Source organism: Juglans regia, chromosome 6 (genome assembly GCF_001411555.2).
Source record: "Juglans regia cultivar Chandler chromosome 6, Walnut 2.0, whole genome shotgun sequence".
In the NCBI taxonomy this organism is placed as follows: Eukaryota; Viridiplantae; Streptophyta; class Magnoliopsida; order Fagales; family Juglandaceae; genus Juglans; species Juglans regia.
In genome coordinates, this window is record NC_049906.1 from 573,662 (window position 1) to 600,922 (window position 27,261).

The 27,261-nt window shown below is 35.8% G+C and overlaps 3 protein-coding genes and 1 pseudogene across 9 annotated transcripts; 1 reads left to right on the forward strand and 3 right to left on the reverse strand.

The window, feature by feature from the left end:
* Positions 1-6,749: 6,749 nt before the first annotated feature.
* Positions 6,750-9,866, reverse strand: LOC108993265 (annotated as a pseudogene).
* LOC108993285 lies at positions 6,750-14,063 on the reverse strand. Of its 7 annotated transcripts, none has more exons than XR_004801742.1 (16): positions 13,678-14,063; positions 13,376-13,543; positions 12,631-12,892; positions 12,381-12,547; positions 12,039-12,188; positions 11,120-11,396; positions 9,621-9,962; positions 9,446-9,517; positions 9,229-9,354; positions 8,951-9,109; positions 8,510-8,627; positions 8,169-8,356; positions 7,981-8,071; positions 7,506-7,541; positions 7,250-7,307; positions 6,750-7,107 (listed from the first exon to the last, which is right to left on the reverse strand). XR_004801742.1 is itself a non-coding variant. In XM_018968150.2 (7 exons), the coding sequence occupies exons 1-7, from the start codon at positions 13,720-13,722 to the stop codon at positions 10,615-10,617; spliced, it is 1,116 nt and encodes a 371-aa protein (XP_018823695.2). In that variant the 5' UTR covers positions 13,723-14,063; the 3' UTR covers positions 10,359-10,614. The 7 variants fall into 7 exon arrangements, 2 of the variants coding, with proteins under 2 accessions (XP_018823695.2, XP_018823694.2); XR_004801739.1 differs by having other exon boundaries at positions 7,413-7,541; XR_004801743.1 differs by having other exon boundaries at positions 7,506-7,629.
* A 2,384-nt stretch (positions 14,064-16,447) lies between these two features.
* Positions 16,448-19,416, forward strand: LOC108993294 (lysine histidine transporter-like 6). Its single transcript, XM_018968158.2, has 8 exons — positions 16,448-16,563; positions 16,656-16,795; positions 16,878-17,261; positions 18,124-18,517; positions 18,616-18,721; positions 18,832-18,923; positions 19,020-19,088; positions 19,184-19,416. Exons 1-8 carry the CDS (start codon positions 16,546-16,548, stop codon positions 19,280-19,282), a joined length of 1,302 nt encoding a protein of 433 aa, XP_018823703.1. The 5' UTR covers positions 16,448-16,545; the 3' UTR covers positions 19,283-19,416.
* Positions 19,417-21,740: 2,324 nt separating this feature from the next.
* Positions 21,741-26,244, reverse strand: LOC108993257 (GDT1-like protein 5). The gene is made up of 13 exons (XM_018968114.2): positions 25,998-26,244; positions 25,800-25,868; positions 24,815-24,874; positions 24,659-24,706; positions 23,569-23,657; positions 23,390-23,426; positions 23,270-23,317; positions 22,883-22,951; positions 22,756-22,800; positions 22,606-22,667; positions 22,337-22,409; positions 22,154-22,245; positions 21,741-21,959 (listed from the first exon to the last, which is right to left on the reverse strand). The coding sequence occupies exons 1-12, from the start codon at positions 26,013-26,015 to the stop codon at positions 22,174-22,176; spliced, it is 690 nt and encodes a 229-aa protein (XP_018823659.1). The 5' UTR covers positions 26,016-26,244; the 3' UTR covers positions 21,741-21,959; positions 22,154-22,173.
* Positions 26,245-27,261: the final 1,017 nt, after the last annotated feature.

Here is a 27,261-nt window from a genome sequence, read left to right on the forward strand (position 1 = left end):
CAGGGCAACTTCATTGCATGAATGTCCGCATCAGCAACGTGACACATTGTGGTTAAAACAAGAGATGCTTGCATGGCTAGATGTGATGTGCACCATTTTCTTTCTTTTTTTTTTCTTTTTTTAAACGTGGCGGCTCCGAGAATATTAGTGCAGCCAGGCCTAAGATAATCGGTGTTATCACATAATGTCAACACAAACCAGTACGCTTTTTATCCTTAAAAAACAAAAACACATAATTAGGACAAGAAATGCTGTAATTGAAACCATTTTATAATCTGCTCTGCCATCGTACCCTCTCTAGAAGAATACACCCATAAAATATTCAGTGAAAATGTAGTAATATCATTGGTCCACCACCACATATCTCAACACCATAATCTCGATTTAAGTAATATACGAAAGGAGCATATAAGAAATCATCCGGCCTAAATGTGCTAGTATATTCTCCATTTCTTTAGTTTATCTTTCTTGGTGAGAACCAGAGAGGGAGGGACATATTCCAGTCCCTTGGATCCGACCCTGTCCGAAGATTCCTAATGAATTTACAGATAAACTAATCCAAAGTGGGGGATATTCCGGTTTATCCCTTCATCATGAGTGACCCAGCAACCCATATATTTGAATATTGATGGAACCGACCATACAAACTCAAGTGGTACAAGTTGTACTGCCACAAAGTTGTATGTATACGATGGATTTTGATTCATTTAGTGTCCGTTTGGATACAGAAACACTTTTAACTCATCTCTTCTCATCATTACAACTTTTTTAAATTTTCATACAAAATGTAATAAATAATTCAATTTTTTCAAATCCCATAATAATAATAATATTAAAAAATAATATTTTAACAATATTTTATTCAACTCATATAAAATCATCTCATCTCACTATCTAAACGAACCTTACAATGGTTATATTAGGACTATAAATGATTTTATACAAAATTTCTCAAAACCGGGAAAAATATCACACGCTCTATTGGTAATTAGAAGACCCATATATAAGAACAAACTGATCTAGCTATTCTTGTGTTCCATATTGTTTAATATTTGAGTCACCTAACATAAGCATGATCTCTAGCGCTCTCTTTTAAAACTGATCTTATCTCTGCAGAGGGAGAGATTTGGTTTTTGGGTCTTAACAAGATGACAACAAATATTAATTATCAATTAACAAACTGAAACTCAACATGAGCACGTTCTTGTTTAAGTTCTTCCTTTAAGAAAAAGGAGTCCTATTACGATTATTAAGAGCTATGAATGTTTGATTTGGTAGACTTGGGGATAGACATAGATCCATGGAACGTGGAGTACTGGAACTTGGGATTTGTTCTTTTCTCCGTTTTTGGAGATCAAAAGGAAGAGAGTATGTAGCCAATGCATGCAGCATCCCTTCAATGTCTCGTACGGCCAGGCCGTGACTCTTGCAGTCCCTCAAAATTGTCTTAAACAAAGACCAATGTATTTCTCATAATTGTAAACTTGGGGAATATTGGAGGCATGAACATCTCCCTTAATTTGCTTGTCTGTATTTTTATCTGGGTACTGCTTCAACTGGTTGTCTAAACCCCTCCTTTCTTGAGAAATGAGCTTCTTGGCATTGATTAAAAAGAAAAAAGAAAAAATCAAATGTTACAATATATATATGTGGACAAAAAGATGCAGCCTTATCTGTGCTTGTGACTACTGTACATGGTTATGTATTAGCAATGAATCGTGTTGGATGGATCACAATTCTAATATATATATATATATATATATATATATATCTACTTTAATTTATTGATTCACGGGGCAAATTTATCATTAGTTCATATCCCTTAATTCCTTTGTTTTTCTAGTTGGACTTTACCTTGATTAGTGAATCATGGAAATTGCATGCAACATTTGATTTTTCATATTAAATGTTAAGAGATTGAAAAAAATATTAGGCAGAAAAATGACAAAAAAATATTAGAAGGTCAGGGTTTCTTCCTCATGGCTTTTGAAATTATCCAAATGTCCCTATATTGTAACGTAGCAGAAATATCCACCAATTCATTAGAACAAATTTGTTAGATCTCAATCTTGCAATTATTTAATCAAATCATGAATGTATAAAGTAAATAAATAAATTGCATGACACAACAATTGGTGACGAATGAAAACTTTTTAAAGAACTCTTTAAAAGTAAAATCTTACGGGACATCCAAACCTAGAGAAATCAATTTTATTATTTGAAAATCAAATTACAAGTAAGTTCTCAATTACAAAACCTTCGTCAATTGACTATCTTACTTGACCAGACAAACGTTTGTCTCTACAGCAGTAGCAGTCAGAACTTCTAACGATCTTCAAACATTAGCTTTTCACATGAAACTCTAGTGGTTGAAACTCAAGTACCAATCAATTCTCCAACATGGAGCACAATCATACTCCTTGAGAGAAATAATATGAAAATTCTCCAATGAATTTTCTCATCAAATTATGCATTGGAAATTGCTCTAGAAAATATCTAGATCTGAATTTCTACAGATCTTAACTAATAGGATCCCTTAAATGAACAATCTGAAAGCAGTTTTAGTTTCAATAGGACTCTGCTGACAGATCGAATCTGTCACGAAAACGTCTCTTGACGGAATGCTGACATATGCGTTAAATCTTCTTTGTAGTAACAGATTTCAGTTCAACCTCTTCTCTGGATAACTGTAGATTTCTTTGGACTCGATCTTCACATTTATGACTTATCTAATAACCTCTAATACATCCTAGATAAACTTAATATTGTTATAGATAAAGTCAATAAATAATTTATATTTATCCAAAATTACGAACTTAATGATAGGATAAGCTCTATCGTTTTAGTCACTTAATCTTATCTAAACTTATTAACTTAGTCACCTAATCCTAACCAAAATCTTGCATCTACAGCTTTACCAAGCTAATAGCATATGAACCAATTATACTTCGCTCTTCCATAACTTCAAAATTAATGATAATTTATGATCTCCATTGCAAACTTTTCAATCATGTAAGACTCAGTCAATCTCCCAATTAAAGGATACAAACTCTTCCAAATGCATTGACAATTCATTGTAAATTTTAATTCAATAACCATGAAAATGAGCTATGTATATATATATATATATATATATATATATATTTATATATATAATGAGTAAAAGAATCAGCACCCAAAAAGCCTCATGAATGCACACCTTGCCCTATATATATTGACAACTAGCTCGATTAATTTCTTAATTTCATGAAGGTATAAGATGACACTCATATCATGCATATATAAACTAACCCTATTAAGGTACGGGCTGGACTAATCTAACCCTAATTTTTTCTTTTCCAGATTTTTTGTTCCTATAGAGAGTTTTTGGACCAATACGTACGTTGATGCGTGATATTTTTTGTGATTTGAGGTTGATTTTGAACAGATATGTGGTTTTTGTGTTCTGAGGTTGAAACCAAAATCATACCCCGGCCTGGCCGGCCTAAAGACTACGTATCAAGTACTTGCGAGTCCAAATGCATTGATGAATCCTAGCTTTTTCTTTGTCGTCCTTGATTGTTTGATACAGATCATGATCCTTTCATTAAAATATTAACTTAATTTGTACAATCCACTTGTCCCAAGCTAGACACGTGCACTACAAGAAAAATGAACATTTATGATAGATTATTTACGACGAGAATGACTATTTGCGACGAAAACAAACTCATTATAACAAGAAATAATCATTTTTACAGGAAATAATTAGTCATAAATAAATAATTTTCTTGTAGTGGTAGTCTAATTCAAATCCATTCACCATTGCTGGCTTATTTGGAAAAATACAAATGTGGGCATGCTGCATGCATGGGGATCATATTATAATATCATGCATGTAGATCGAATTGGATTAATTTAAGAGTACCACTGATGATCATCCATATCATTCTACTGATCCTTTAATTAAAATATTAGCTAGCTTTGAGCCATCGATCCTAACTAGCTTCTCATGTCTGATCTAGACGCCAAATCGTCCAAATGCATCGATCGATCTACAAATAGCTAGTACTGTTGCTTGGATGCATGTGTAAAAAAACTACATGAATTAATCTGTATTTTATAATAAACATGCATATCCATTGGAATTGATCAAGATCAGCACGATCGAGCATGACGATGAGGCCCTATCTTTGGATTAAATGATCTTAAACTTATCCAACTATGCATGGTGAGAGTAGTAGTGCCCCATGCACCAAGATCTACGCGAGTTTAATTTATTAGTAGATCAGAAAAAACAAACTATTCCAAGTAGTTTAACTTTAACAAATGAGAGTACGTACGTAGCACAACACGAAATTAAGTAATTTGAAACCTTCGTTGATCATGAGTTCCATTAAGTGACGGCAACTCTACCAAATTCATCCATGAATTTCTTTGCAAATTGCAACTATATACATTAGACACATCCGCGGCAAGCCCACCTAATATATATATATAAATATATATTTATATATATATATATATATATATATATATAAATATATATTTATATATATATATTAGGAAAGATTCATTAATGTTTTAAAAGAAAAGGACAAATATTGAGAGTGATCACACAATATATAATTGAGTGCGAAATGCCTCGGCATTCCATTTATGTATGATTTTCAACGATCTTATGCCTCTAATACAATGTCAAATTAAAGATCTGATTACATCTATGTGAGTTGACAATTCAATGGACTAAATCAATACATAGCTCACAGATTGTCTCGCCATCATGATAATTATGAAATAATATAATACAAATAATAGCTTTAGTTTTTAAGATAAGTACGAGTGATTTCACATATGAATAATGTTAGAGAGAAGTCATTATAACAGTGTATATTTTGCACTCATCGCGTGACTATTTCTAGTTGATTGTTCTCAACACTCACTTCGAAAGATGTGTAGTCTAGATGATGTCACATCATGTGTACAAAATGGATGCTTCCAATAGTGACTTCTATCTATATTTATTCTTCACATAATATCTAAATAGAAATTCTGAATTCAAATCCTGAATCTACAGTACTTTACCACGATTTAATTAAATATTAAATGTATTGTATAAATGATAGCTTAATAAGCTTTTAGAACAAAGTGTGATTTTACAAATTAGAGGGCCGCCTATAAATGAGTTTGATTAGACTTGTGGTCAAAAAAATATAAGTGAATTATATAACTTCTCATAATTTGAAAGGACAAAACTATTGATTATTAGTACTCTTTGTTATCAAATATTGTAATAATTACCTCTCTTTGAAATTGCATGGAGAATTATTGAGTTGTTGTACATGTGTACTCCATTAATACCATTGCAATCAAAACTCGTATTGGATTTAGTTTATTGCTCTTTGTGAAAACATTTTATGCACACACCAGATACTATAAGAAAACTGTTTATTTGTGACTAGTTAATTTTAACGAAATGATTATTTACAGTTAAAATGAGTCTGTTTTTATCACAAATAATAATCTTTTCGTCACAATTAAATAGTCACAAAAATCCATTTTCCTATAGTGAGAACATCTCATGTATTTGAGATGAATATCTCAATTTTGAGGGCAAGAGGATGGGACAACATCACGTACAGTTTCGTAGAGCTAGCTCACAAGACAGAAACGAAGAATAGATAGCTAATGACAAGAGAGATGAGAAAACCCTTAATTGTATGTAGCCATTCTGCATTGTTGCCATTCTGGCGCATCTGATCATGTATAAATGCTCAATTTGGAGAAATATGGAAAGGGATCGGCAGAAACATTATCTTCATGTACATATTGTGCGAATATAATTGCTTTGGTATGGCGTAATGCATTGGTCCATAATTATTCATAATTCGATGTCGAGATGCTGTGGAGGATTAGATGTCCTATCCTTATGCCACGGTATATTAAAGCTAGAGCTTTTGCTTGGCAACTTCCAGATCGTGGTTGTTGGAAGTTAAACATAGATTGTTGTTCGCTTGATAATCCTGGCTTATCTAGAAGAGGTGGTGTGATTCGAAATCATAGAGGAGATTTATTTGTAGGTTTTTCTCATCACCATCAAATTCATACTAATATTATAGCTAAATTTTGGGTTTTAAGAGATGGACCTAGACTTTGTAAAAACTTGGGATTGTCGGATATTATGGTTGAGGTAGATTCTATGAAGATGCTTTCAAGGATTCATCATGGTGAATGTTCCCACTGGTATTTATGGGACTTTTGGGAAGAGAGGATTAAGCTTATTCGGACTCGTAATTGTTGCATTTATTATGTTTTTTTATAATGCAATATGATTGCTGATTTTTTTGCCTAAGGAGCCTGTAATTCTTATATGGATCTTCGTGCTCATGGTCTTATTCCTAGAAGACTTAAAAGTTTGTTGTGCCTTTCACAAATGCTATGCAGTTGAGGGATATTTAGTGCATGCAGCTTGTAGTTCCTTATTCCTGGGTTGGTTTTGAGATTCTTTGTTACCACGTTGTCTTCTAATTCTTTATTTCTATTAGAGGTCTTTCTGGTTTAATAAGTATTGTTGTGGTTTTTTAGTTCTTTTTGATTCCTGGGTTGGTTTTCTTGTTTATTTGGAATCCCCATGGGTTAGGTTGTAACCAAGGTATTTCCCCGCCATAAGTGAGTTTTTCAATAAATTTGGGGTCTATCCTCTACGAGAAAAAAAAAAAAATCCCAAGCTCATAATAATTAAAATTAACTAGGTTAATACGCACAATTACTAAATCATAAATACTTCTCTGCAAGACCATTGATCATCTCATGATAAAGATACAAAGGCCATGCACCTTTACCAAATAGGGGTTGCAGCTTGAAGATATCCCAAGCTCATAGTACTGCTACAGAAATGAAGCACCACAGGCGCCTCGTACATTAATTAAGAGTAAAACAACATCGAACAGTACTGGTATTGGAAAACATTAATGCTATATTTGGCACAACCCTTGTTATTCTTATATGAATATCTCTTTCTATTATTGTGCTATGTTTGGCAGAACTTAACTTTGACTGGCAATTTTGATCTCTAGCTGTCTGTCAAATGGTTCAATGGATTGCCGACTACTTGAAAATCACTCCTTCCTGCAGTTAGATAACACACATTGACAGAATTTCAGCCCTCTAGTGGTTTATAGAGGAGAGTCTAGTAGATATTAGACCTTAGTTCAGACTTTGGACCATATTTTCCCCACTTTCCCTAAATTTTGTTGCTAGTAGTGCTTACCATGTCATAGTACCGAGGAATGCCTACCGGCCACCACCCTCTGGTATAGAGATCCTTCCTGAAAGTTAGAAAAGACAAGGAAAGTTGATAGATGTAGTACTTGACAATAGACCAACAATGTGCAAAGGAAAAAAAATAAACAAATGATTTTATATGTGCATACTTCGAATGAGTTGCGCATATAACCAAAGATGCACTATGTAAGACTTGAAGGTGCTTGGATTTCTAGTGGTACACCGGGAGTAGGCTCCAATACCTCTACATGATCTGGTAGTTCCTTCCACAGTAGCTCCTTCATTAGCAAACAGTTAAATTCTCAGTTGCTCTGTCACGTTTGCAGGATAAACATATCCAACAGTGAATAGCTAATGCTATATAGCCTATAACACAAGAAATAAGCAAAGACGGGCAAATTACTGTAATAACCAAAGTTTGTAGCTAATATATTTAGTAATTAATTTTGTGTCTGATTTTAGAAATACCAAAACAGAATATGCCAGAACTGACTCTCTAACTCCCCACAAATCATTTAATGGTGGAAAGTGCTAACTACTATAATTATCAGATTTCAGGAAAATTTTTAGAAGCAGGCAGAAACCGAATCCCCCTCACACACGAAAACAAAAGTATGGTGCTCAGTGTTATGTAATATGACATCTGGCAATGCATTTTGGGGAAAAAATGATGTCTGGAGTCATCTGTAGTTCAAAATTGCATAAAAGAATACTGACCTTAAATGATTCCATTGTTCCCTCAGCTTGAATTATACTGGCGAGAAACCCTTTGCTATCAAGGTCCCCATTTTTCATTGGCACAATGAACCTAAAAAATAAATATATAAAAAAAAAAGCCAATAAAAAAAGTTAACCGTTAATATTATAATGATTTAGCTGCAAAAAATTGAGCAATGGTAGTGAACTTGGCTTGCAGCATCCTTGCAAGTTGAACTGCATCTTCTTGTCCTGAAACCAACATTTAGGGAGAAGCTGCTTTATGACCGGGGTGATGACAATGTCAGCCCTTTCCTTTTCCAGAATGTTCTTGTTGTATACACAGTGGGGTTCATAGTAAAGAGTCAGTGGACCCTGAGGAGAAGTGACAAGATACCTGACCACAAAATACACTGAGAGGATTATAAACTTGTTGAATATCCCATCCATATAGCTTAAATTTGAAGCCATATTAGACCAAGGGTCATTATTGTAAGAAGTTACTATTTCTTTGAAATCAAATCCAAGGGCGCTGCACGATAAACATTACCCATTCTTGGGATGCTGCCGTGGAGACCTAGAACTGGATCCGGTGTGGCACGGACCCTGACTTTAGAACCATTTCTTGCTTCAATAACAGAGCTCTGACCAGGCTCTATGTATGCGACCTGAAAGTTTCAAAACTAAGTTTGGGAATTGAAACTGAAGTTTCTAAAACTAAGTTTGGGAATTGAAACTGAAATGCTCCAATGGATCAGCACGGGAGGATGTATCATTAGGTTTAGACTGATAGCGACTAAAGGGTAAAAACACTTCTGGTCTAGCCTATAAATTCATAAGGTCAAACTAAAATCATTATGCCAATGTTTGATGTTATTTTCTCTTAGGATGAAGAATGTATTAATTTTTCGAACATCAATATAATAAAATGAAGATTGAATACAAATCCACCTTCAGTAGGCAGAAATATAAAGATTGGATATGCACATACATTGCTAAAAAGGGGATCCAGCAGTGGCTTAGCATTGAAAGTCGCTACGACTCTAAGATTTGGGGACTTTTCAGATAGGGGCTTCAAGGTTTTCAAATGGCAATGATCGTCAAGGCTTTGTGTAATCAGTAAGCAATCAATTTCAGGAAGATCACTAAGCTGCACTAAGTTGCACACCAATCAGAACAATTCCCATATCAAATTTACCAACAGAAAAAGAAAAGAGTAACATCTACATAACCAAAGGTACAAACCAGGAAATAGCTAATAAAAAATACCTAGAAATTCTTCAAAACCTTCTTGGCAGCATCATAAAGCCAGGGAATTCCAAAATCCAAATTACCCACCAAGATTGGATCAACCAATAGTTTCAATCCATCAACTTCCCACAACCAACCATTCCCCTAAACAAAAAGCAATTTCGAATATATGATGACAGAACCTCTTAATTAAGCAACTTTATGAAAGACGCATATCAAGAAAACGAAAATCCACCTCTAAGTAAGTGAGTTTGAACATATCAGTGCCCGAAGAACACGACCCAACTGCGTTACAGCCCTACTCCGCCTGCAAGTGAAGTATCACCGGTACCTTAGCTATCAATTATGAACTTTGAAGCAATACACGCATATCAGATGGGATCATGGGAAAGAAAGAGAGATCGAGAGACCTTGGGGTCGAGAGCTTCAATGCATTGGAGCCTTTGCAAACCGGACTGCAAACAATTGAGACTAAACAGGCATGAGAGATTGGAGATAAGGGTGTCGCGGTTCTGCTTGGTTTGCACAAGCAAGGAAGAGAAATGCAGTGAACAACGGCCATGGTAGCCCCGCGTCCGAGCTTTCCCGCGAATTTTAGTGAAAACTGAAATGTGTCTCGGGGGTATTTTAACCACCCAAAATTCCTCAATGTCCATCTTCAAGAGTCTGCCACTTGGCGCAGGCTGACCCACTACTTCAGTTCCATCTGGAAGGCCATGCTTACCCTATCTTTCTTGTCCCTGTTCCTGGGACTATAGTTACGTTCAAAGTTTTCCATATTACGAGAGTCGGCGACATGTTTGTTGGACCTTTGAATGGCCATTAAGGGCATTATTCTTCTTCATTTTCGTTTTAAATTATTCGTAGGGATTTTATAACAATGTATTAAATTGGTCATATCAGAGAATAGATATAAAATGTAATGGTTAAATTATAACTGATATTGATTCAAATATTCCGAAATGAAAAGAACGTGATGTTCAGCTGTTTAAGAAGAAAAAATGATAAAGATTAGGTTATGAAAAATCACACTTTGTACCCCAAACTATCACCGACTTGTAATAAGCATCCTAAATTATTAAAATTGATAACTGACATTCTAATCTGTAAAAATCTCAGCAATTTATGTCCGATCATTAAAAGATACACAGAATAAAACATAATTGTCTAAATTGTTTAGTTCAAAGGGCCAATTGCCACTGAAAACCATAACAATTAGAAGAGAAATAAATAACGTGGTAGAATCCACCCATCAGAGGAGGTGTCCACGGCGAGTGGCCTCGGTCAAAATATTCTTAGAAACTGATTTTCTAATTGACAACTTGTATTCTCGATCTCATATTTATATACAAGTAACAGAAGTGAGAGAATCAAATGGGCGGGGAAAAGGGTAACAGAAAAAAACTAACTACTTGACGACAAAGTTCGCACCAGCCAGATGACATGCTGACCTGTACAGAAAAACTCAAATAAATATACTTCCATCTCTCTCACAAAGTCATCTTTTGACTTATATCAAGGATTTGGATTAAAAGCATACATGCTACGAGTGATTCTCATCAGTGTGCAACAATTGAGGAGAGACAGAGAACAGACAAGTAAAAGGTTATAATTTACATAACAATCTTGGTCCATACAACTCAATTGCCAAGCAAACCCTTGAGCCCTCAGCCACTATCTTAATGAACAGACCTGAGAAGAAAATGTTTCCAAGAGTGTTTGGTATTTAAAAAAAAAAAATCCATCCATCCATCAATTGGCAAATGCAAAGCTAGAAGCTTGATAACCTTCACCAGGGAACAAAGACAAGCACATAGTACAAACACTTCAATGAACATTTATATCTTGAACGCAAGTTCTCTCTCCCATCTTTTGGGTTTGTAAGGTATAAAACTCACAATTTTGTTACCTTGGGGTAATGGCAACTCATCACCAGAAGCAATCTTCTCATGCCAGACAAATTCATTCTCATGCTCAAATTTCCTGAGCATTTCAGAAGCATCATCAATTTCCTTTCTGAACACTGATCTCCATGACTCTTCACCTGGAATCTTCTTTTGGACGTTGATCACTGCAACACGAAGAACTCCAACTGCAACCCCAACTTGACCAGCAATCTTCAGAGTTCCAGCAAGATATTTCTGACTTCTTAACTCGTGTAGAGATTTGCATGACAATATAAATTCCTGCACTGACTAGAAAAAGCATCCATGAGAATCTTTCAATTACATAATTAACAAATATAATATATGTACTCCCAACTTCAGGCAAAGAAGAAAGATCGCACATATTATGTGTATTTATAAGCACTAGCTGTGCACTTGCACGACCCACAGCTGATTGCATAGTAATCTAAGCATGGCCTTCTTCAATTATCAATTGTAATAAACTAAATATATAGGAAAGAAGTAAAAGTGTCTGAGACCTTTCAAATTATTTTAAACTTTATCACCAAATTTATGATATTTAACATAAGAATGGATGGCTTGGCTCAACAGGAGCAAAAATATTGCTTCAAAAATTATATTTATTACAGATTTTTGTGCTCTAAATTAACTATGAAGTGAATCTCACCGTCAAAGCCAATAAAATGCGGCATTAAAAGCATAAATCCCAGATCCAGCCTGTCATTGGCTTGCAAAATGTAAATCAGATGCTCAGCTCAGCTGATCGGCTTTCAGTAGGCTTAATACAACAATGTGAACCGACCAAAAGAATAACCATAGTTTGTCACAAGTTTACAAGTGTGACACAAAAAGCACATTCCAATATTCTCCAAACCAAGAATAAAAAAATAAGCCAGAGAACCGAGCAACATCCTTACATACCACCAAGTGAGATGAAATATCTCTGCACTCACTACTTGCTGTATTTAAAAGACTATAGGCTTCATCGAGTAACTGTGTAACACCATGGTGCAACTTTGCCAAGAGGCCTATAGCAGTGCCTTTTTCTTCAGCCTTCCTGATGGTTACTGCCTGTCACATTTGCCTAATAACATCAATCATCAAAAAGAAGAGCCTGACCGAGGGACATTCCTCAACTGTGAAAATTTAATCCACCACCCAAAAAAGGAAAAAAGAAAAAAGAGAACAAATTTATAGAGTATTTGTATTTAGCTCTCGTGAAAATCCAACAAGCATACATTGAGTGACACCCAAGTCACTAACCTGGGCCTCTGCCAAACAAATGAGGCTCATGACAGTGGAGACAGATGAGATGGCTTCTGGTGGCCTTTCTGCAGGAAATGCAGGTCCCAAAGAGGGAAGAACCTCATTAGCCAGATGATGATATACTCCAGCAGCTTCTCTGAAGAAGGTGGCAGATTGCACCAAATCTAATGCAACAAACGCAAAGGAACTAATCAAAACTGCAACCACCGCCTGTTATGTGATAAGAAGGTGAAAGTTTATTGCACACCTGTTGGCAGGACTTCCAAAGCCCTCTCTCGAAGGATTGCACCATAAAGAAAAAGGGTCATACCAAGCTCAAATCGCAAGTTATCAATTTGAAAAAATTTTGGACCCAGAAGGTTGAAGAAAGAAGATGAGCTCAGCGCACTACTCCATCGTATCTTCAGATCTGAAGTCCACCGCACTATCTGGCAATTGCTACCAATTAAATCTATGTGGAAAATCAAATTCTCCAATAATGGAAGATACCCTTCTAGCCTTTGCAGGTCCTGATGCATTCAGAAAATAAATACATTAATAAAGAATAATAAGAACAGCCCACTTAATTTTGCCGGAGACTACTTGATTGGTCCTCGCATGCAAATCAAACGTATGAATATGGACTAAACTACAGCCACTCACACAAATTCGTCTGGTAGAATTATCTCAGTTTGAAAAATCTCACAAAATGACCTTAATAGACATGGGATCAACAAAAAATAAGTAGACAGCCGTTCATTAGCATATAATCAGAATGGAAGGGACTTGGTTTCCAAAAACCATTTAAACCAAAATGCAACTCTATCGTGTAACAAGGTTTAATTACAAACACCAACAGAAACCATCATAGCAGAGCGCGGCTTGTTTGAAAACCATCAGGTAACAAAGACTAATTACAAACACCAAGAAGCATACATTACAAATCAGGAGCAATATGAAAATGAGATAGACATTTCTGAAGACTACGTGTAAACTAATTAACAGAAGTTTACCTGCTGAACTTGGGATGTCAATCCTCCAGACATTTCTCGTGCAATAGCTTCCGTGATGGAACTGCTCTCGTTGATGGACTCCTCGATCACTCTGCGCTTAGAGCTAAGCTCCTTCAATTGCTCAAGCGTAGCAGAGTCACGTGCTGCATACGCCTCCTCAAACACAATCTGTAAACATTCACATAATACCATCGATTATAAACAGAATAGTTAGTTCCAAACATTGTGTTCGAAAATTTCGTTTTACTACCTTTACAAATTAAATTAAAAAAAAACCTAATCTAGACGTCAATTCACCCTACCTTCCTGGTTTTGAGCTTCACCGGGTCCGGGAATTGAAGCATCATCTTTCAAAGGATCAGCTTTGTGAAAAGAATACAAAGTGTCTCCGAGAATCTGGTTTTGTTACTCCGATCACAGAGACAAGACTACTAGAAAACTTCCATTTCCGCTTCTGAATATGTGTTATCACTTATCACAAGGAATCGGCAAAGTAATGAGGCTCGGGAATTCAAAATCGGGGGATATGGAAATAGGGAATTAGTGTAGCAGACCAAACAGCAAGAGTGCAAGGGAGAAGGAAACGACAAGGCTTGCGAAGGGTGAGTACCGAGTACCACTCTTTTCCCTTCTCTTGGTTCGGGTCGTTCTCGTCGAGAACTGCTGCTACTGGGTCTCCGATTTCTTCTACGCCAAGTATTAGCACGAAATTATTATGATTAAGTAAATGGATAATATTCAAATTATTTATAAAAATATTAATTTGTTGACAAAATAACATCATGAATGCAATATACATCAAGAATAATGCTATTACGTGTTTTTAATTTATCTCTTCATTTTAAGAAATTAATTATTATTATATTGATATTTTTTTAAAAAAAATATTTGAAATAAAAAAAATAAAAATAAATAAAATTTATACTAGAGACATATCGAATGAGCAAATTGAAGAGGCACAATAGCAACTCATACTTAAATAAAAATATTTTAAAATTATTTAATAATTTAAAAATAATAATATATGCAAATCTTAAATATACAAGTCTAAAAAATAAATCTCATTATGAAGAGAGAGATATTTTATACAAATCTCAAATAGACAAATTACATATAAACTCTTGTAAAAAAATAAATCTCACCTTTAAAAATGTAAAAAATATATATATAAATATATATTTTTTATTAAGGAGATCTACTTTTTTACAAATGATTTGTATGAGACTTATCTATTTTGAATTTGTACCTAGCATTACTCATTTAGATTTCGTCCTTAACATTACCCATAATTTAATTAGTAATGTTAGATATAAACATAAAATATATAAGTCTTGTATAAATATTTTGTAAAAATATAGATCCTATAAAAAAAATAAATTTTTTATATTTTTTCATAATAAAGTTCAAAATTTATACGAAATTATAAATTTAATATTTAGAATTTGTATATATAATTCTCTAATTTAATTGCACATATTTCACGAAGAGAATGGCTGGCTACAGGGGGTTCCAAATTCTTCGTTCCTGGTTGGGCCGAGTAGACACGGCGGGCCATGTCATGCTCAAAGTAGAGTCAAAGGCCTGCTACTTACCAAGACTGCGGCCTGCCTTGTTTACAAGTTCACAAGAAAGATAATTTTTCTAAAGAAATAAATTGTAATCATGGCTGTCCAAGTATCGTATAATTATTTTAAAATTAATAAATAAATAAATATAAAATTTATATAAAAAATTAATTTTTTATGAATAGATTATATTCTTTTTAAAATAACTATATTACACTTCTACGTTCTACGATTGTATGTACTCATTTTTCTAACACAGACGATGCTCTGCTTCTACAGCTGAATGTTCCCTTTCATGGCATTTATTTTCATGTCGTCTGTACCAATGGAGACAGTGAGTGGAGGCATTCATTTTTCAAGGAAAGTTTTGTGGATGACTACGTACGTATGATTGATTACTCGAAGACTTTTCCAATTCAGTGAGTGGAGTCACAAATATCCAGTCAGTAGCAACATCAGCCAATGCAAACACCAGCAGCAGCAGCAACTTCCACAACTGAAACAGTAGCCGCAGCTATGGACTTCCGCAACACCAACATCGATCAGCATTAAAAACTCTCGCAGTTTGTAACCACGACAGCTAGCAACTTCCCCATATGTAACCTTAACAGTAAACACTCTCAACTCCTCGCATATTCAAACGCAGCATTAGGACAGCTTCCCACAACTATTGCAGCAAGAGCAACAACAGATGTTTGGGACAGACAGGTTTCATCACAAGGGCCACCTAAAATGCTTGTAAGGGGCTTAACTTTTGAGTTAAATTAGAGCATGACATCATAAAACACGCTAATATGATAATAGTTTGCAGAAGGAATGTAGGAAAACATGTACAGCCCTAACAAGCGAGAATATGATAATTCGTCTATATTTTTGTGGTATGCAAATGCCTAGCAGCAGTCATCTTTTGGCATCAAAAGCAAGGGGACCCTAAAGAAAAAAAAAATAGACCTCCACCAAATTTAAAACAGAAGCGGCTTCCTTGCTTTAATCATTAGTCCTGATCAAACTAGTGAACCTTTTCTATAAAGCTACTGCTGCAAGTGTTTGATTGAATGATGGATCCAATTCATCAACCAACCAAATTTCCCCTGATTGGCTCTGGATAAAAAACTAAGAAATTGCCATCACCTCGTGTCTGGACCATCAAGTAGGTATAGTACTCCCAGTACCTTTGCTGCAATGACCCAAATGATAACCCGCATGGGTTTTTCACATATAATTGGTTCCTGCCTTGTAGAAAGCCAGGATTAGTGACTGTATACAATGGCAATTGGAGTAACAGTGCTAGGCAACACAGCACCAGACGTCATGAATCTTCCAATGGTTGAGTGGTAGCTATAATATTAGCCAAATTCATCGAGCGATTCACATTTTCAACCCCACAATTATTTCACTGCATTCACCATTATTACTCTTTCATATGACAATACCCTTAAAAGCAAAAGTCTTAGTGGAAGCAACGAATATAAATACAAAGGTGTTTTGGTGGGGGATAAGCAATGCAAAATCCCCATTTTTCACTTTATTCCACTATATATACTTGAAGATCATCATGGAACTCCAGATTCAAAGGGACTGAGTCCTTTTCTGGTTGCAGAAATAATGTCAACTTCTCTCAAGGTATGCACGAGACCTTTTACTACATCCATACCCATTATTTCCTTCGCTAGATTCCTTACTGTTGTTTGCAAATTAATTTGTACTCTGTGCAGGAAGTTGCTTCAGACAACAAATGGATAGAGGAGGACACCTCTCGCCGAGCCAAATGGTGGTACTCAACCTTTCACACTGTCACGGCCATGATTGGTGCAGGAGTACTCAGCCTGCCTTATGCCATGGCCTACCTAGGATGGTGCATATATTGGAACTCTACTCAAATACTAAAAGGACACACTAAGATTTTCATGTTAACCTCCTTAATCTTAATTCTCCAGGGGTCCAGGGACAATGGTTTTGGTGTTATCATGGTGCATGACGTTGAACACACTGTGGCAGATGATACAACTCCATGAATGTGTTCCAGGAACTCGCTTTGATCGATATATTGACCTTGGTCGACATGCCTTTGGGCCAAAACTGGGGCCATGGATTGTGCTTCCACAGCAACTTATTGTCCAGGTTGGCTGTGATATAGTGTATATGGTCACGGGGGGAAAGTGCCTAAAGAAGTTTATGGAGATGGCCTGCGCCAATTGCACACAGCTCAAACAATCCTACTGGATTTTGATCTTTGGGGGCATCCACTTCTTCCTGTCTCAGCTTCCAAATTTTAACTCCGTTGCTGGTATTTCACTAGCAGCAGCAATCATGTCGCTGAGGTACCAAGTTCTTTGATTCTTTCCTTTCACTTTGCACTCCAACTTATGATCTATGAATGCTTGTTCAGCTATTGTTTTTCTGACAAGCATTCAGCTTACACTTTTAGGTACATGGAAGACTTTTAACAACTTAGGGGAAAGTAATCTTAACGTTTGTTTCTAAGCTAAAAGGAGCACCCCAGAAAGAAGAAAAACAAGAGAATGGAAAGAACATGATGATAGGTTAGGAATTGAGGGAACCCCTGAATCAGTTCGTCCTGTTTTAGACTAACTCTGGCTCAAATCAGACTAAATTTGGTTTGGTGTGTCAAAGTAAACAGAGCGAGGGCCTAGAGTTAATATCTAGAGCACTCACTCTCCATAAGATCAAATATTCCTCAGAATTGAAGGAAACACAACCCCAAGTATGTAAAAACAGATCCTGTTGCTTTTCTTTCATGAGTGGGTACGTAAGATGGTCCAGCTTATTTATCTACCAGATTATAACTCCTCTAAGCACACATGAACGGATAGATCATGCCTCCCCTGACCTATGCAGTATATACGAGCTTGAAGTACAAATATCTAATGCTCTACGGGAAGTTAAGATTTTTGGTTCATAGTTTTGGAGTGAGAGAAGAGATTCGGCTAAGGTGGGCCTTTTACAATTCCTATATGTAGGTAGCAGAAGTTTTTATTACTTCAGCAGGTGCTGTGTGGCTGCGACTTTTTCTAATTATCTTTTTTATTAAATAGTAAGCTACTTTGTAAAGCTATTCACTCTAAAACAGAACCGTGTGGAACATTGAAAAATGATATATCCGTATACACATACAAGTTAAATTCGCGAACTTGCTAATTAAATTGGAGTTTCCGATTTCAGTTATTCAACTATTGCCTGGGTGGGTTGCTTGTCAAGAGGACGGATCGACAATGTGAGCTACGCATACAAAAAAACAAGCTCGGCAGATTCTATGTTTCGTGTGTTTAATGCACTGGGTGAAATCACGTTTGCATTTGCTGGCCATGCAGTGGCCCTCGAAATTCAGGCCACAATTCCATCGACTCCTGAGAAGCCTTCAAAGATACCCATGTGGAAAGGCGCAATGGGAGCCTATTTTATCAATGCAATATGCTATTTTCCGGTGGCCATGGTTGGATACTGGGCATTTGGGCAAGATGTTGATGACAATGTGCTCATGAATCTCCAGAAACCCGCGTGGCTCATTGCCTCTGCTAACCTGATGGTGGTCATCCATGTCATAGGCAGCTACCAGGTACGTACATGCATCTATAGCACACTGGCACGCATGCATTAGTATATTTACGCACAAGATGAGGACTACAGCAAAATATGATGAAGAAAGCTTTGTAGGTCTATGCCATGCCTGTATTTGATTTGCTCGAGAAGATGATGGTGAAAAGGTTGAATTTCCCACCAGGACTTGCTCTCAGACTCGTCGCTCGATCTGCTTATGTAGGTGAGGTTCCTATTGTGATCTCCAGCAACAGAACCACAGAGAGAGAGAGAGAAAGATGAATTTTGTGACACTCTTCTAATTGAAACCACTATGTTCTTAACATATTGCAGCATTTACATTATTCATTGGAGTCACTTTCCCTTTCTTTGGGGATCTTCTTGGTTTCTTTGGTGGATTCGGATTCGCCCCCACTTCATATTTTGTAAGCTTCTACATTAGTCTTGTTTCCTTTTGTTTGTTAATTACACACTGCATTACTGAAAGAACTAATTAATTATATTGAGCATTAATGTTGCAGCTCCCGAGTATTATGTGGCTAGTCATCAAGAAACCAAAAAGATTCAGCACCAAATGGTTCATCAACTGGGTAAAATCATCATCTCACAAACAGTATCCCATTTGTTACATCTGGTGATTAGTCAAAACTTAATTCACTGATACCAGTGGTTTCTGCACTTTCAGGGTTGCATATACGTTGGAGTTTTCATTATGCTGGCATCTACAATTGGCGGCTTCCGGAATATTATTATTGATGCCTCCACATACAGTTTCTACACATAAATTATGGAGATTTATGTTACTGGAAGGTCCAGGAAAATGTAATCGAGTTAACTGCAATAGTTGTTCTCATTACCTTCTCTCTGTCTTTGTAATATTGAAGAGAATATATATATCTATATATATCTATATATATTTAACGGAGTGCCCCAATGTTCTGCATCAGTTGTTTGAAATGATAGGCGCAAAGACAAATAATTCTCTTCTATCAGAATTGTGGACTCGTAAAAACGAGGAAGATGAAAAGGAAAAAGAGTTCACTCGACTTTAAAAAAGGCTAGTTTTTGGTAGGTACAGAACATTACTTTTTGAGTGGCTCTACAGCCAATGGGATCCCAGATCTTTTCCTCTTTTTTTTTTTATGCATTTTTTTTAACACTTGTAAGAAAGAAAAATTTTAAAAAAATTCAGAATACTTCTTTAATCATTGAGTTAAAAATATATATATCACCGTCGAGATCCCCCCACATGGAAGAGCAACATTCCTCTTGCTTTTTCCCATCGATTGCCGAAGTGTTAAAGTAAACTATACTTTTTTTTTCTTTGTTTACAGCGACCTTTTCTTTAGAAAGAGAACTCTTAAGTTATGTTTGGATGTTGAAGTGAGTTGAGTTGAGTTGAGATGAAAAAATATTGTTAGAATATTATTTCTTAATATTATTATTATTTTAAGATTTGAAAAAGTTGAATTGTTTATTATATTTTGTGTTGGAATTTGAAAAAGTTGTAATGATGAGTTGAAATGAGTTGAGAGTATTTAACTAACCAAACGAAGTTACTCTCTAGAAAAACTACTCATTCTTTTTAAGTGGTTCCAGCGGAGTGGAGGGTGGAATCTTGGCTCCCATCCTTCTCTCTGTTTCCTTTTCCAATACCGATCTTTGTATATTATTTCATGCTAGTGTTTTTTTATCTCTCCTTTCCACTAGCTCAATTTTGGTCAGATCAATCACATTTCGGCGACCGACAATCACGAATGCCCCACCACGAAACTTCCCAACCGCCGATCTATTTAGATGAAGCGGAATTGTGAAGAAAATCTTGGTGCATAGCTCTCACGTGTGGCTTGTTTTAGTGTGGCTGTCACGCACCGCCTAATCATACTGTGTCAGTCGGCTACACGCGTCATACTGGTAGATTCTCCACCTCAAGATCTTCTAGATCTGCGCCACCCCATCTCACAATAGCGGCATGTGATCTCCACATGCCACAACAAGTGCGCATGAAGAAGCTTGGCCCGTCACAGTCCAGTCCATCCAATGCCAGTCTTCTTACCATATTTCTTCTTTTTCTAATCGATGATCTTGAAGAAGGGAATATGGATCTCTTCAGGAAACAACTCAAGACAATAAACCACAATGCACCTTTAGCTTCCACCACCTCCAGCGGTGGTTCCACAGTTATGTGAACTGCAAAAAACAATCATTTAAGACGGCATTCTCTTTTCAGGGTATAGGTGGAGACCAAATATTTGGTCCTAAAATCTTTTTTTTTTTTTTTCCACTTTTGCACTGTAGTTGTTGTAATGGGTGTTTGTTGGAGAATCTCATTCCCTATTCCCTCCACATGTATTTCGTTGTAACACGATTATTTCCAGCACTAGATCTTAGCACGAAACTTTTGCAGATACTCGAAAAGACAGCCACCCAAATTGACTTAAACAATTTCTAAGACAAAGCTTGGGATGAACGCATACTTAAATCTTTAATTGCAATCGATCCCTACCATCTACCTTTGACAGCGAGTCTTCAAGAAAAAAAAACAGTGGGAGTGGTTGTGAAAAGTGATGTGATCCATAAAAACGTCGCTGAAGATAATATAAAAAATTGATTAATTGTTATCAAATTGCAGATCCTAGCAAGCTCATGACTCGTTCATCAATGGCTTTCATTGACTAAAGATAGATACTACTGGTACGAAGAAGAAAGCATAGGTTTTTCATATATGAGTTTTTAATTAAATTTCTTCGTTTGAATATGAAAGCTTTAAGAAATGGTCGGCTAATCGGAAGTGAAGAATTTAAATAGTTATAAAAATACAAGATGCTTGCAAAGATTCAAGCCAAACCCATACAAGATAACCTATACCTTTCGCGTGTAAAGAATTGGCCATAACTTTCGGTGAGGCCAACGTACACAAAGGCATATGGGTGTGTCCATTCATCTGAAAGTGCTCCGATTCCGAAATCACATATCACAAATGTTATTGCAGGAAGGAAGGGTACTTTCTCTTTTGACTGAAACTCAAAAACTACTGAACAAATTCTTACCAAAGATTTATAATTGTTCATCATTAGAGAGCCATTACTGAACAATTTCTTACCAAAGTACATGTATACATTCAAATGTTCTCATATATCTCCTGCTGCATCCAGTCAAGTCAGTCAGTAGTTCAGTCAGCAGTGCCTCATTTTGTATGAATCTTTGTAGTCCGGTTCTCACCGTAGAGAGCCGGATTCAACTCCCCTTCCCAGTTGTGTAGGGAAAAAAAATTGGTATCTTTTGTAATGTGACTACAACTACAAATCCACAATTCCTAACAAAACCAGATCATGATAATTAAAAGTAGTTACATGTACTGGTTCTAACCAACATATAATAAATATCCATAAAAAAAAAAATCAAAATCAGGAACTGAAGTCCACCACATGATGCCACTTTCTTCCACCATATCGTGTTGCCTGCAACACCAATAACAATGAACACAAATTCTCCTAGTATAAGAAACATAAGTCTTTATAATGATCTTAGTTATGAAGTTGGTAATGCATTAAGGATATTACTAAGCTGGGAAGGGCAACGTTCTCCCACCACACCACTCTATATACTTTCCTGTTAGAAATGTGTTACATACTGCATTAAGGATGTTACTAACCATTAGCAAGACTATCCGCATCATGAGTCAACGGTTGAAAGGAAGGATTGAATCCCAAAAACAATGAAAAGAACACCACCTGAGAGTGCAACCTGCCGAAAAACATATTTGCATATTATTGGGATGTTACAACCTGCCTTCCACAACCTTGTCTACAATATGAAAATGAAGTTCCAGGATTACTATTTTCTCAGATATCTGAGATGCCAAGCTCTTTCCACCAAGGACAGCTGCAGTTGTGCACAATGCTTGCCCTCTGAGAGAAGGAAACACCATCGCTTAGACATATTACAAATAAATACACAGATTTAAGTGTCTGACTTGCTGGCACACATACATGCACGCCTTAAAGTCTGAACACTGGTGTGCATGCACACACAAGCACATACGCACAAAAACAAGTATATGTATGGCACTATGTCAAATAATTTGAAAAGAGTTTAGAAACTTACATAATGCCGCCAAGAACAACTCCAAACGGGTTCTCATCTGCAGCCAGACCAATTGTGGCTATCTGAAAAGACAGTTACTGCTATATAGTTAACAAAGTAACAATGAATCATGGAGACACACACAAGATGCATTCCCTAGCTAACGCTTACCTGGCTCTTGTCGCCCCATTCACCAAAAAAGGTAATAGAAAATGCCTGTAGTATGAACATGATGAAACTGGTTAGGCGTTTGTTATCCCTGCTTGGTTTTAGTTATAATAAGCCATAAGAGTATAACCTTCAAAAAGATTGGAGAAAAGAATTGTGAGAGAAATGGCCGTTTCAGTTTTTTCAAATCATCATCTTCCTGTAAGGAAAGAAGAAAAAATGCTTATAAATTATCCAAACATGACTCATGATGTATCTGCTAACTTATACGTTCAAAAGGCATCTAATGTATAATGCTCTAGTCAGTCACCATCATGTCAAAACTGAAGATGTCTCAAGTCTAAACACGCATGTAAAGAGTACAGAATCTTCTGAACATTTCCAACAGATTGTTTCCATTTTTTAGTGAAATAACAGATAGCAAAAGCAACAGTCACTAAAATGAAAACATGGAGAAAGCAAGAGAGGGGAGATCATTTTAGGCCATTGAAATATAAAAGATTGTAATAAGCCATACCTTATTATTCTTTTTCGTGGTCTCTGTGTCAGCCTTCCAATCAGCACCCTAACCATAATGGTAAGGTCAAAAGAGGCATTGAGTTAAATATTAGAGATTAATTAACAGAAGAAAACCCACCAATTTTGCTTCGACCTCGGCCAACTCTTCAGCCTCCCTGTTTTCAATTGGAAAAAAGTACATTTAAAAATTAGGGGGTGAATCAGGATTAGACTCCAGTACAAATATATTGAGATGATAACTCGTTTTCATGAGAAAAGCAGCAGACAAGTGAAAGAATGAAATAAATAAACCATTACCCTTCCTCAGTAAATCCATCCCATAAAGACCACAGCCCAAACCCAAAGAATAACAATGTTGTGATGTGATGAGTCCATTTACGAGAGATCTGCACATTTTACGATCAGAAAGCTTTTGTGTTTAGAACACAAAAGTTACACAAGGATGAAGACCTGTTTCAGATTACTTTAGAAGATACATGCACTTGATTAGAAGCTGCAAAGTATGTGATTAAACAGGTCCTCATCAATATACTCAACAAGTACCAACAAAGACTCAAGGCAACTGAATGTAAATCTCTTTTCTACCTTAAATGTTAGACAAATACAAACAAAGACTCAAAAGACTCAAAACTTCACCAGTATGATGATGGCGTATAACAACACTGATTGTTGTGAAAACGACCTTTGAGGTTGCACTATCTAACATCAAGTGCTGTGAGTCAAGCAGAAAAGTAGCCTAATGCCACCTTATGTCTTCAGTAACAACTGCAGAATTGTTGGGCTGTTTATCAGCAACACCATTTCAGCCAGCTTGTTGATTATGCTAGTATTATTGCATAATCACCAAACAGCACCTTGAACACGAAGAGGTGTTGATGATGCTCGCCAAGGTTTCAGCCAATTTTACACACCTATTTCCTCTAGGTGTGTAAGCCTGAAATACATTTACCCTATGAGCAGCCGGCTATTGTTACTCATGATTCTTATTAATCATGAACAAGACATGTCCAATCGGAAGAAATTCTATGGAAACTCACTTAACTGAAGAAAAATCAAGTTCATTGGTATTTTGCCGAATAAGCAAAAAATATTGGATGCACATCAACAAAGAAAATCAGCAAAGAAAGTTTTCAGCTTTAGACCATTCCCAAGTGCCATGTGCCTGATATTCTTTCATTATCTTCCAAAATATACAATTTTCAAACAAACATAACACATGCGAAACTAACTAGTTATCTAATATTGATTGACATTCAGCATAAGACACAAAACATATCAATTATACAAGCATCAAAAAACTTATCAGAGATCGGAACTGCTTCTTCAAGCATAAAAAAAATTAATCTACAAGGACAAGTTATTTTTAGAAGGAAAGTGTGACTCTTACAAGATTTGGAGCAGCCCAGCCAACAAGAGCAGAAAGAACAGTCATCACCTACAAAACAAGAAATGTTTCCAGCACATTGGGGCATTAAAAAGCTAATCAGAGATCATACTAAAACCACATAAAAACAAAAGTGAGACATGCAAGAAACCCACTTACAATCAAAGATGAGAGGCAACCGAACAAGACAAGTCTCCTTGGGTGACGCATAGCAAGGATCTTAAAACAACCAATATCACAACATCAGGAAAAGAGAAGAACGTAGAAACATCATCCATGTCAAAGAATCATGAAGTATAAATTGTGGTTTTCACACGGCTCCCTAATCACAAGAAATTCAAGAAAAATTCTACATAACAACATGACACGCATCCCAAAAATCAACCAAGCACGCAAGAACTAAGTACAAAGAGACAATACTAACTATTACATTAAAACAGTCCTTTCCTTGGAGAGAAACGGGCACTTAACATGTATTAACTTGAATGTCAGAATTGATTGTCTCTAAAACAACAAAATAACAAATTTCTGCATCAGAATTTTAGACGCTTTAACATCATATATCCTTGTGGATACAACATCTTTCAATATATGCTGGTGATCTTTTATTTGTGGCCTCCACCAGAAAAAAAGCATCATCATTAGTCTCTCCAAGTAATGAGCAATATGAATGGGTGCAGAGTCACAACATATATCCTCCTAGTAGAACTTTTCTGCGGCTAAAACCACCAGTGACAGTAGTTCTCCGGTGAACGTGTCAAGCAATAGAAGAAAAATTAAATTTTCATTTTTCACTAACAAAGACGCCAGACTAAGCCAGCTCTGTATAAATCTCAGTCAATGAATTGAGGATTAATCCTCACACCATCACATGAAGGGGGGGGGCCCTATTGAGCCCAGCCGACCAATCAAGTGAACTAAGCTCCATAGAGCAATTGTCCATCTCATCGAAAATATATCTCTTTCCAGCTTGTTTTACACTTCTTCAATTAGATAAGTAAATAAAAAAAATTGGTAGCATTACATTCTCGAATCACTTGGAAACTAATACAAAAAGAGAAATTGATTCTCCTCCACTGGAATAAATAAAAGTGATGGAAAAAAAATATACGAAGAAACAACGAAATGGGAATCGTATTCTAACCGCGGCAGCGAAAAACGTCTTGTCGCCGATCTCGGAGAGTACAGTCATGGCAAGCGACTTGGTGAGACCCTAATTGAACCAAAACAAAACAAAAAAAAAAAAAAAGAGAATCACATTAGCTAAAAACATATTAGAAATCGAAAATATAGCAAAAATTTTTACATTAGTTTAACCGATTTCATATACAAGACAACGAACCTGCAGGACTGAGCTCATCTTTGCTCTGTTACCGTATTACGGAGAAAGAGCAGAAGATAATAACGAAAGAGACAGAGCAAAAATACTTAGCAGCGGCGTCAGAGGGATCCGATTCACTCTTATCTCTCACACTCAGTTCGGCCGAGTGGTTGAGATTTTACGAATTGGCTGAAGAAGAAGAAGAAGAAGAAGAAAACATTCTTAAAATGGTGGGTGCGGGTACGGCACGTGAGACTTGATCCCCGGAAGAAGCGGCGAAGATGCTTTCAAGCAAAGGTAGAGAGGATTGAAATTTGAAACACACGCTTTATTGGGACTCACTGATTGGTTGGCATCCTATGACGTGTGACGTGTAATCTAATAAGTTTATTGTATATTAATTGATCCTTTAATTCATTAATTAATGTACCCCGATTTTGGTGTCAAACAAACAAATTAGTTTTCAGATCCCATTAATTTTTAGTAATGTATTGCCGTGTAAACTTCCCGTTGGTTTTATTTATAAGTAGATAAATGTTAGGTGAATAAGCTGAATTAATGGCTTATTAAATTGAATTGGCTTTATCTAGAATGTCAACTTTGTTGTAGAAACTAACTTTACAATATGACAAGTTATATACTTTAAATTAAGAAGTAATGTTATTTTAAGCGAGTTAGTCTATATATAGTCCTCATTCAAAGACTGTTCATACAAGCTCATACAGTTATGTTTAAGAAAATTTTAAAATTACAATAATATATATCATTTTTAAAAGATATTTTTTTCTCTTTTACTCTTATTTATCAATGGGACTCCCCCACTTAGGATTGTAAAAAGAATTTCTCATTCTAAGCCCTTTACACCACGTACAGTTTATAGATACCTTTTTTAATTTTGAGATCTAGATATATAGAAAGTACGTACGAGGACATTGTCAAGCCTAGTTTGGGTATTTGAGATATGTATTCTCAGAATATCTTACTACTATTTATTATTTTATTATTACTTTTCACTACTATTCATTATTATTTAATATTCTATTATTATTTTTTAATTATTTTTTCATTACTATTTATAGAATACTTAAAAAATACTTCACTACCTAAATACAACCTAATTAGTATTGCTATTCATAAAGTTGTTTTGAATCATGTAACATTGTAAATCCAACAAGAACATGTACTATGAGATTTACAATGTTACATGTACTATATATGGATTGTGACTTTCTTGTATATATCAACATTAATTTAGAAGAAGGGAGGATTAATTTATACATGGGTT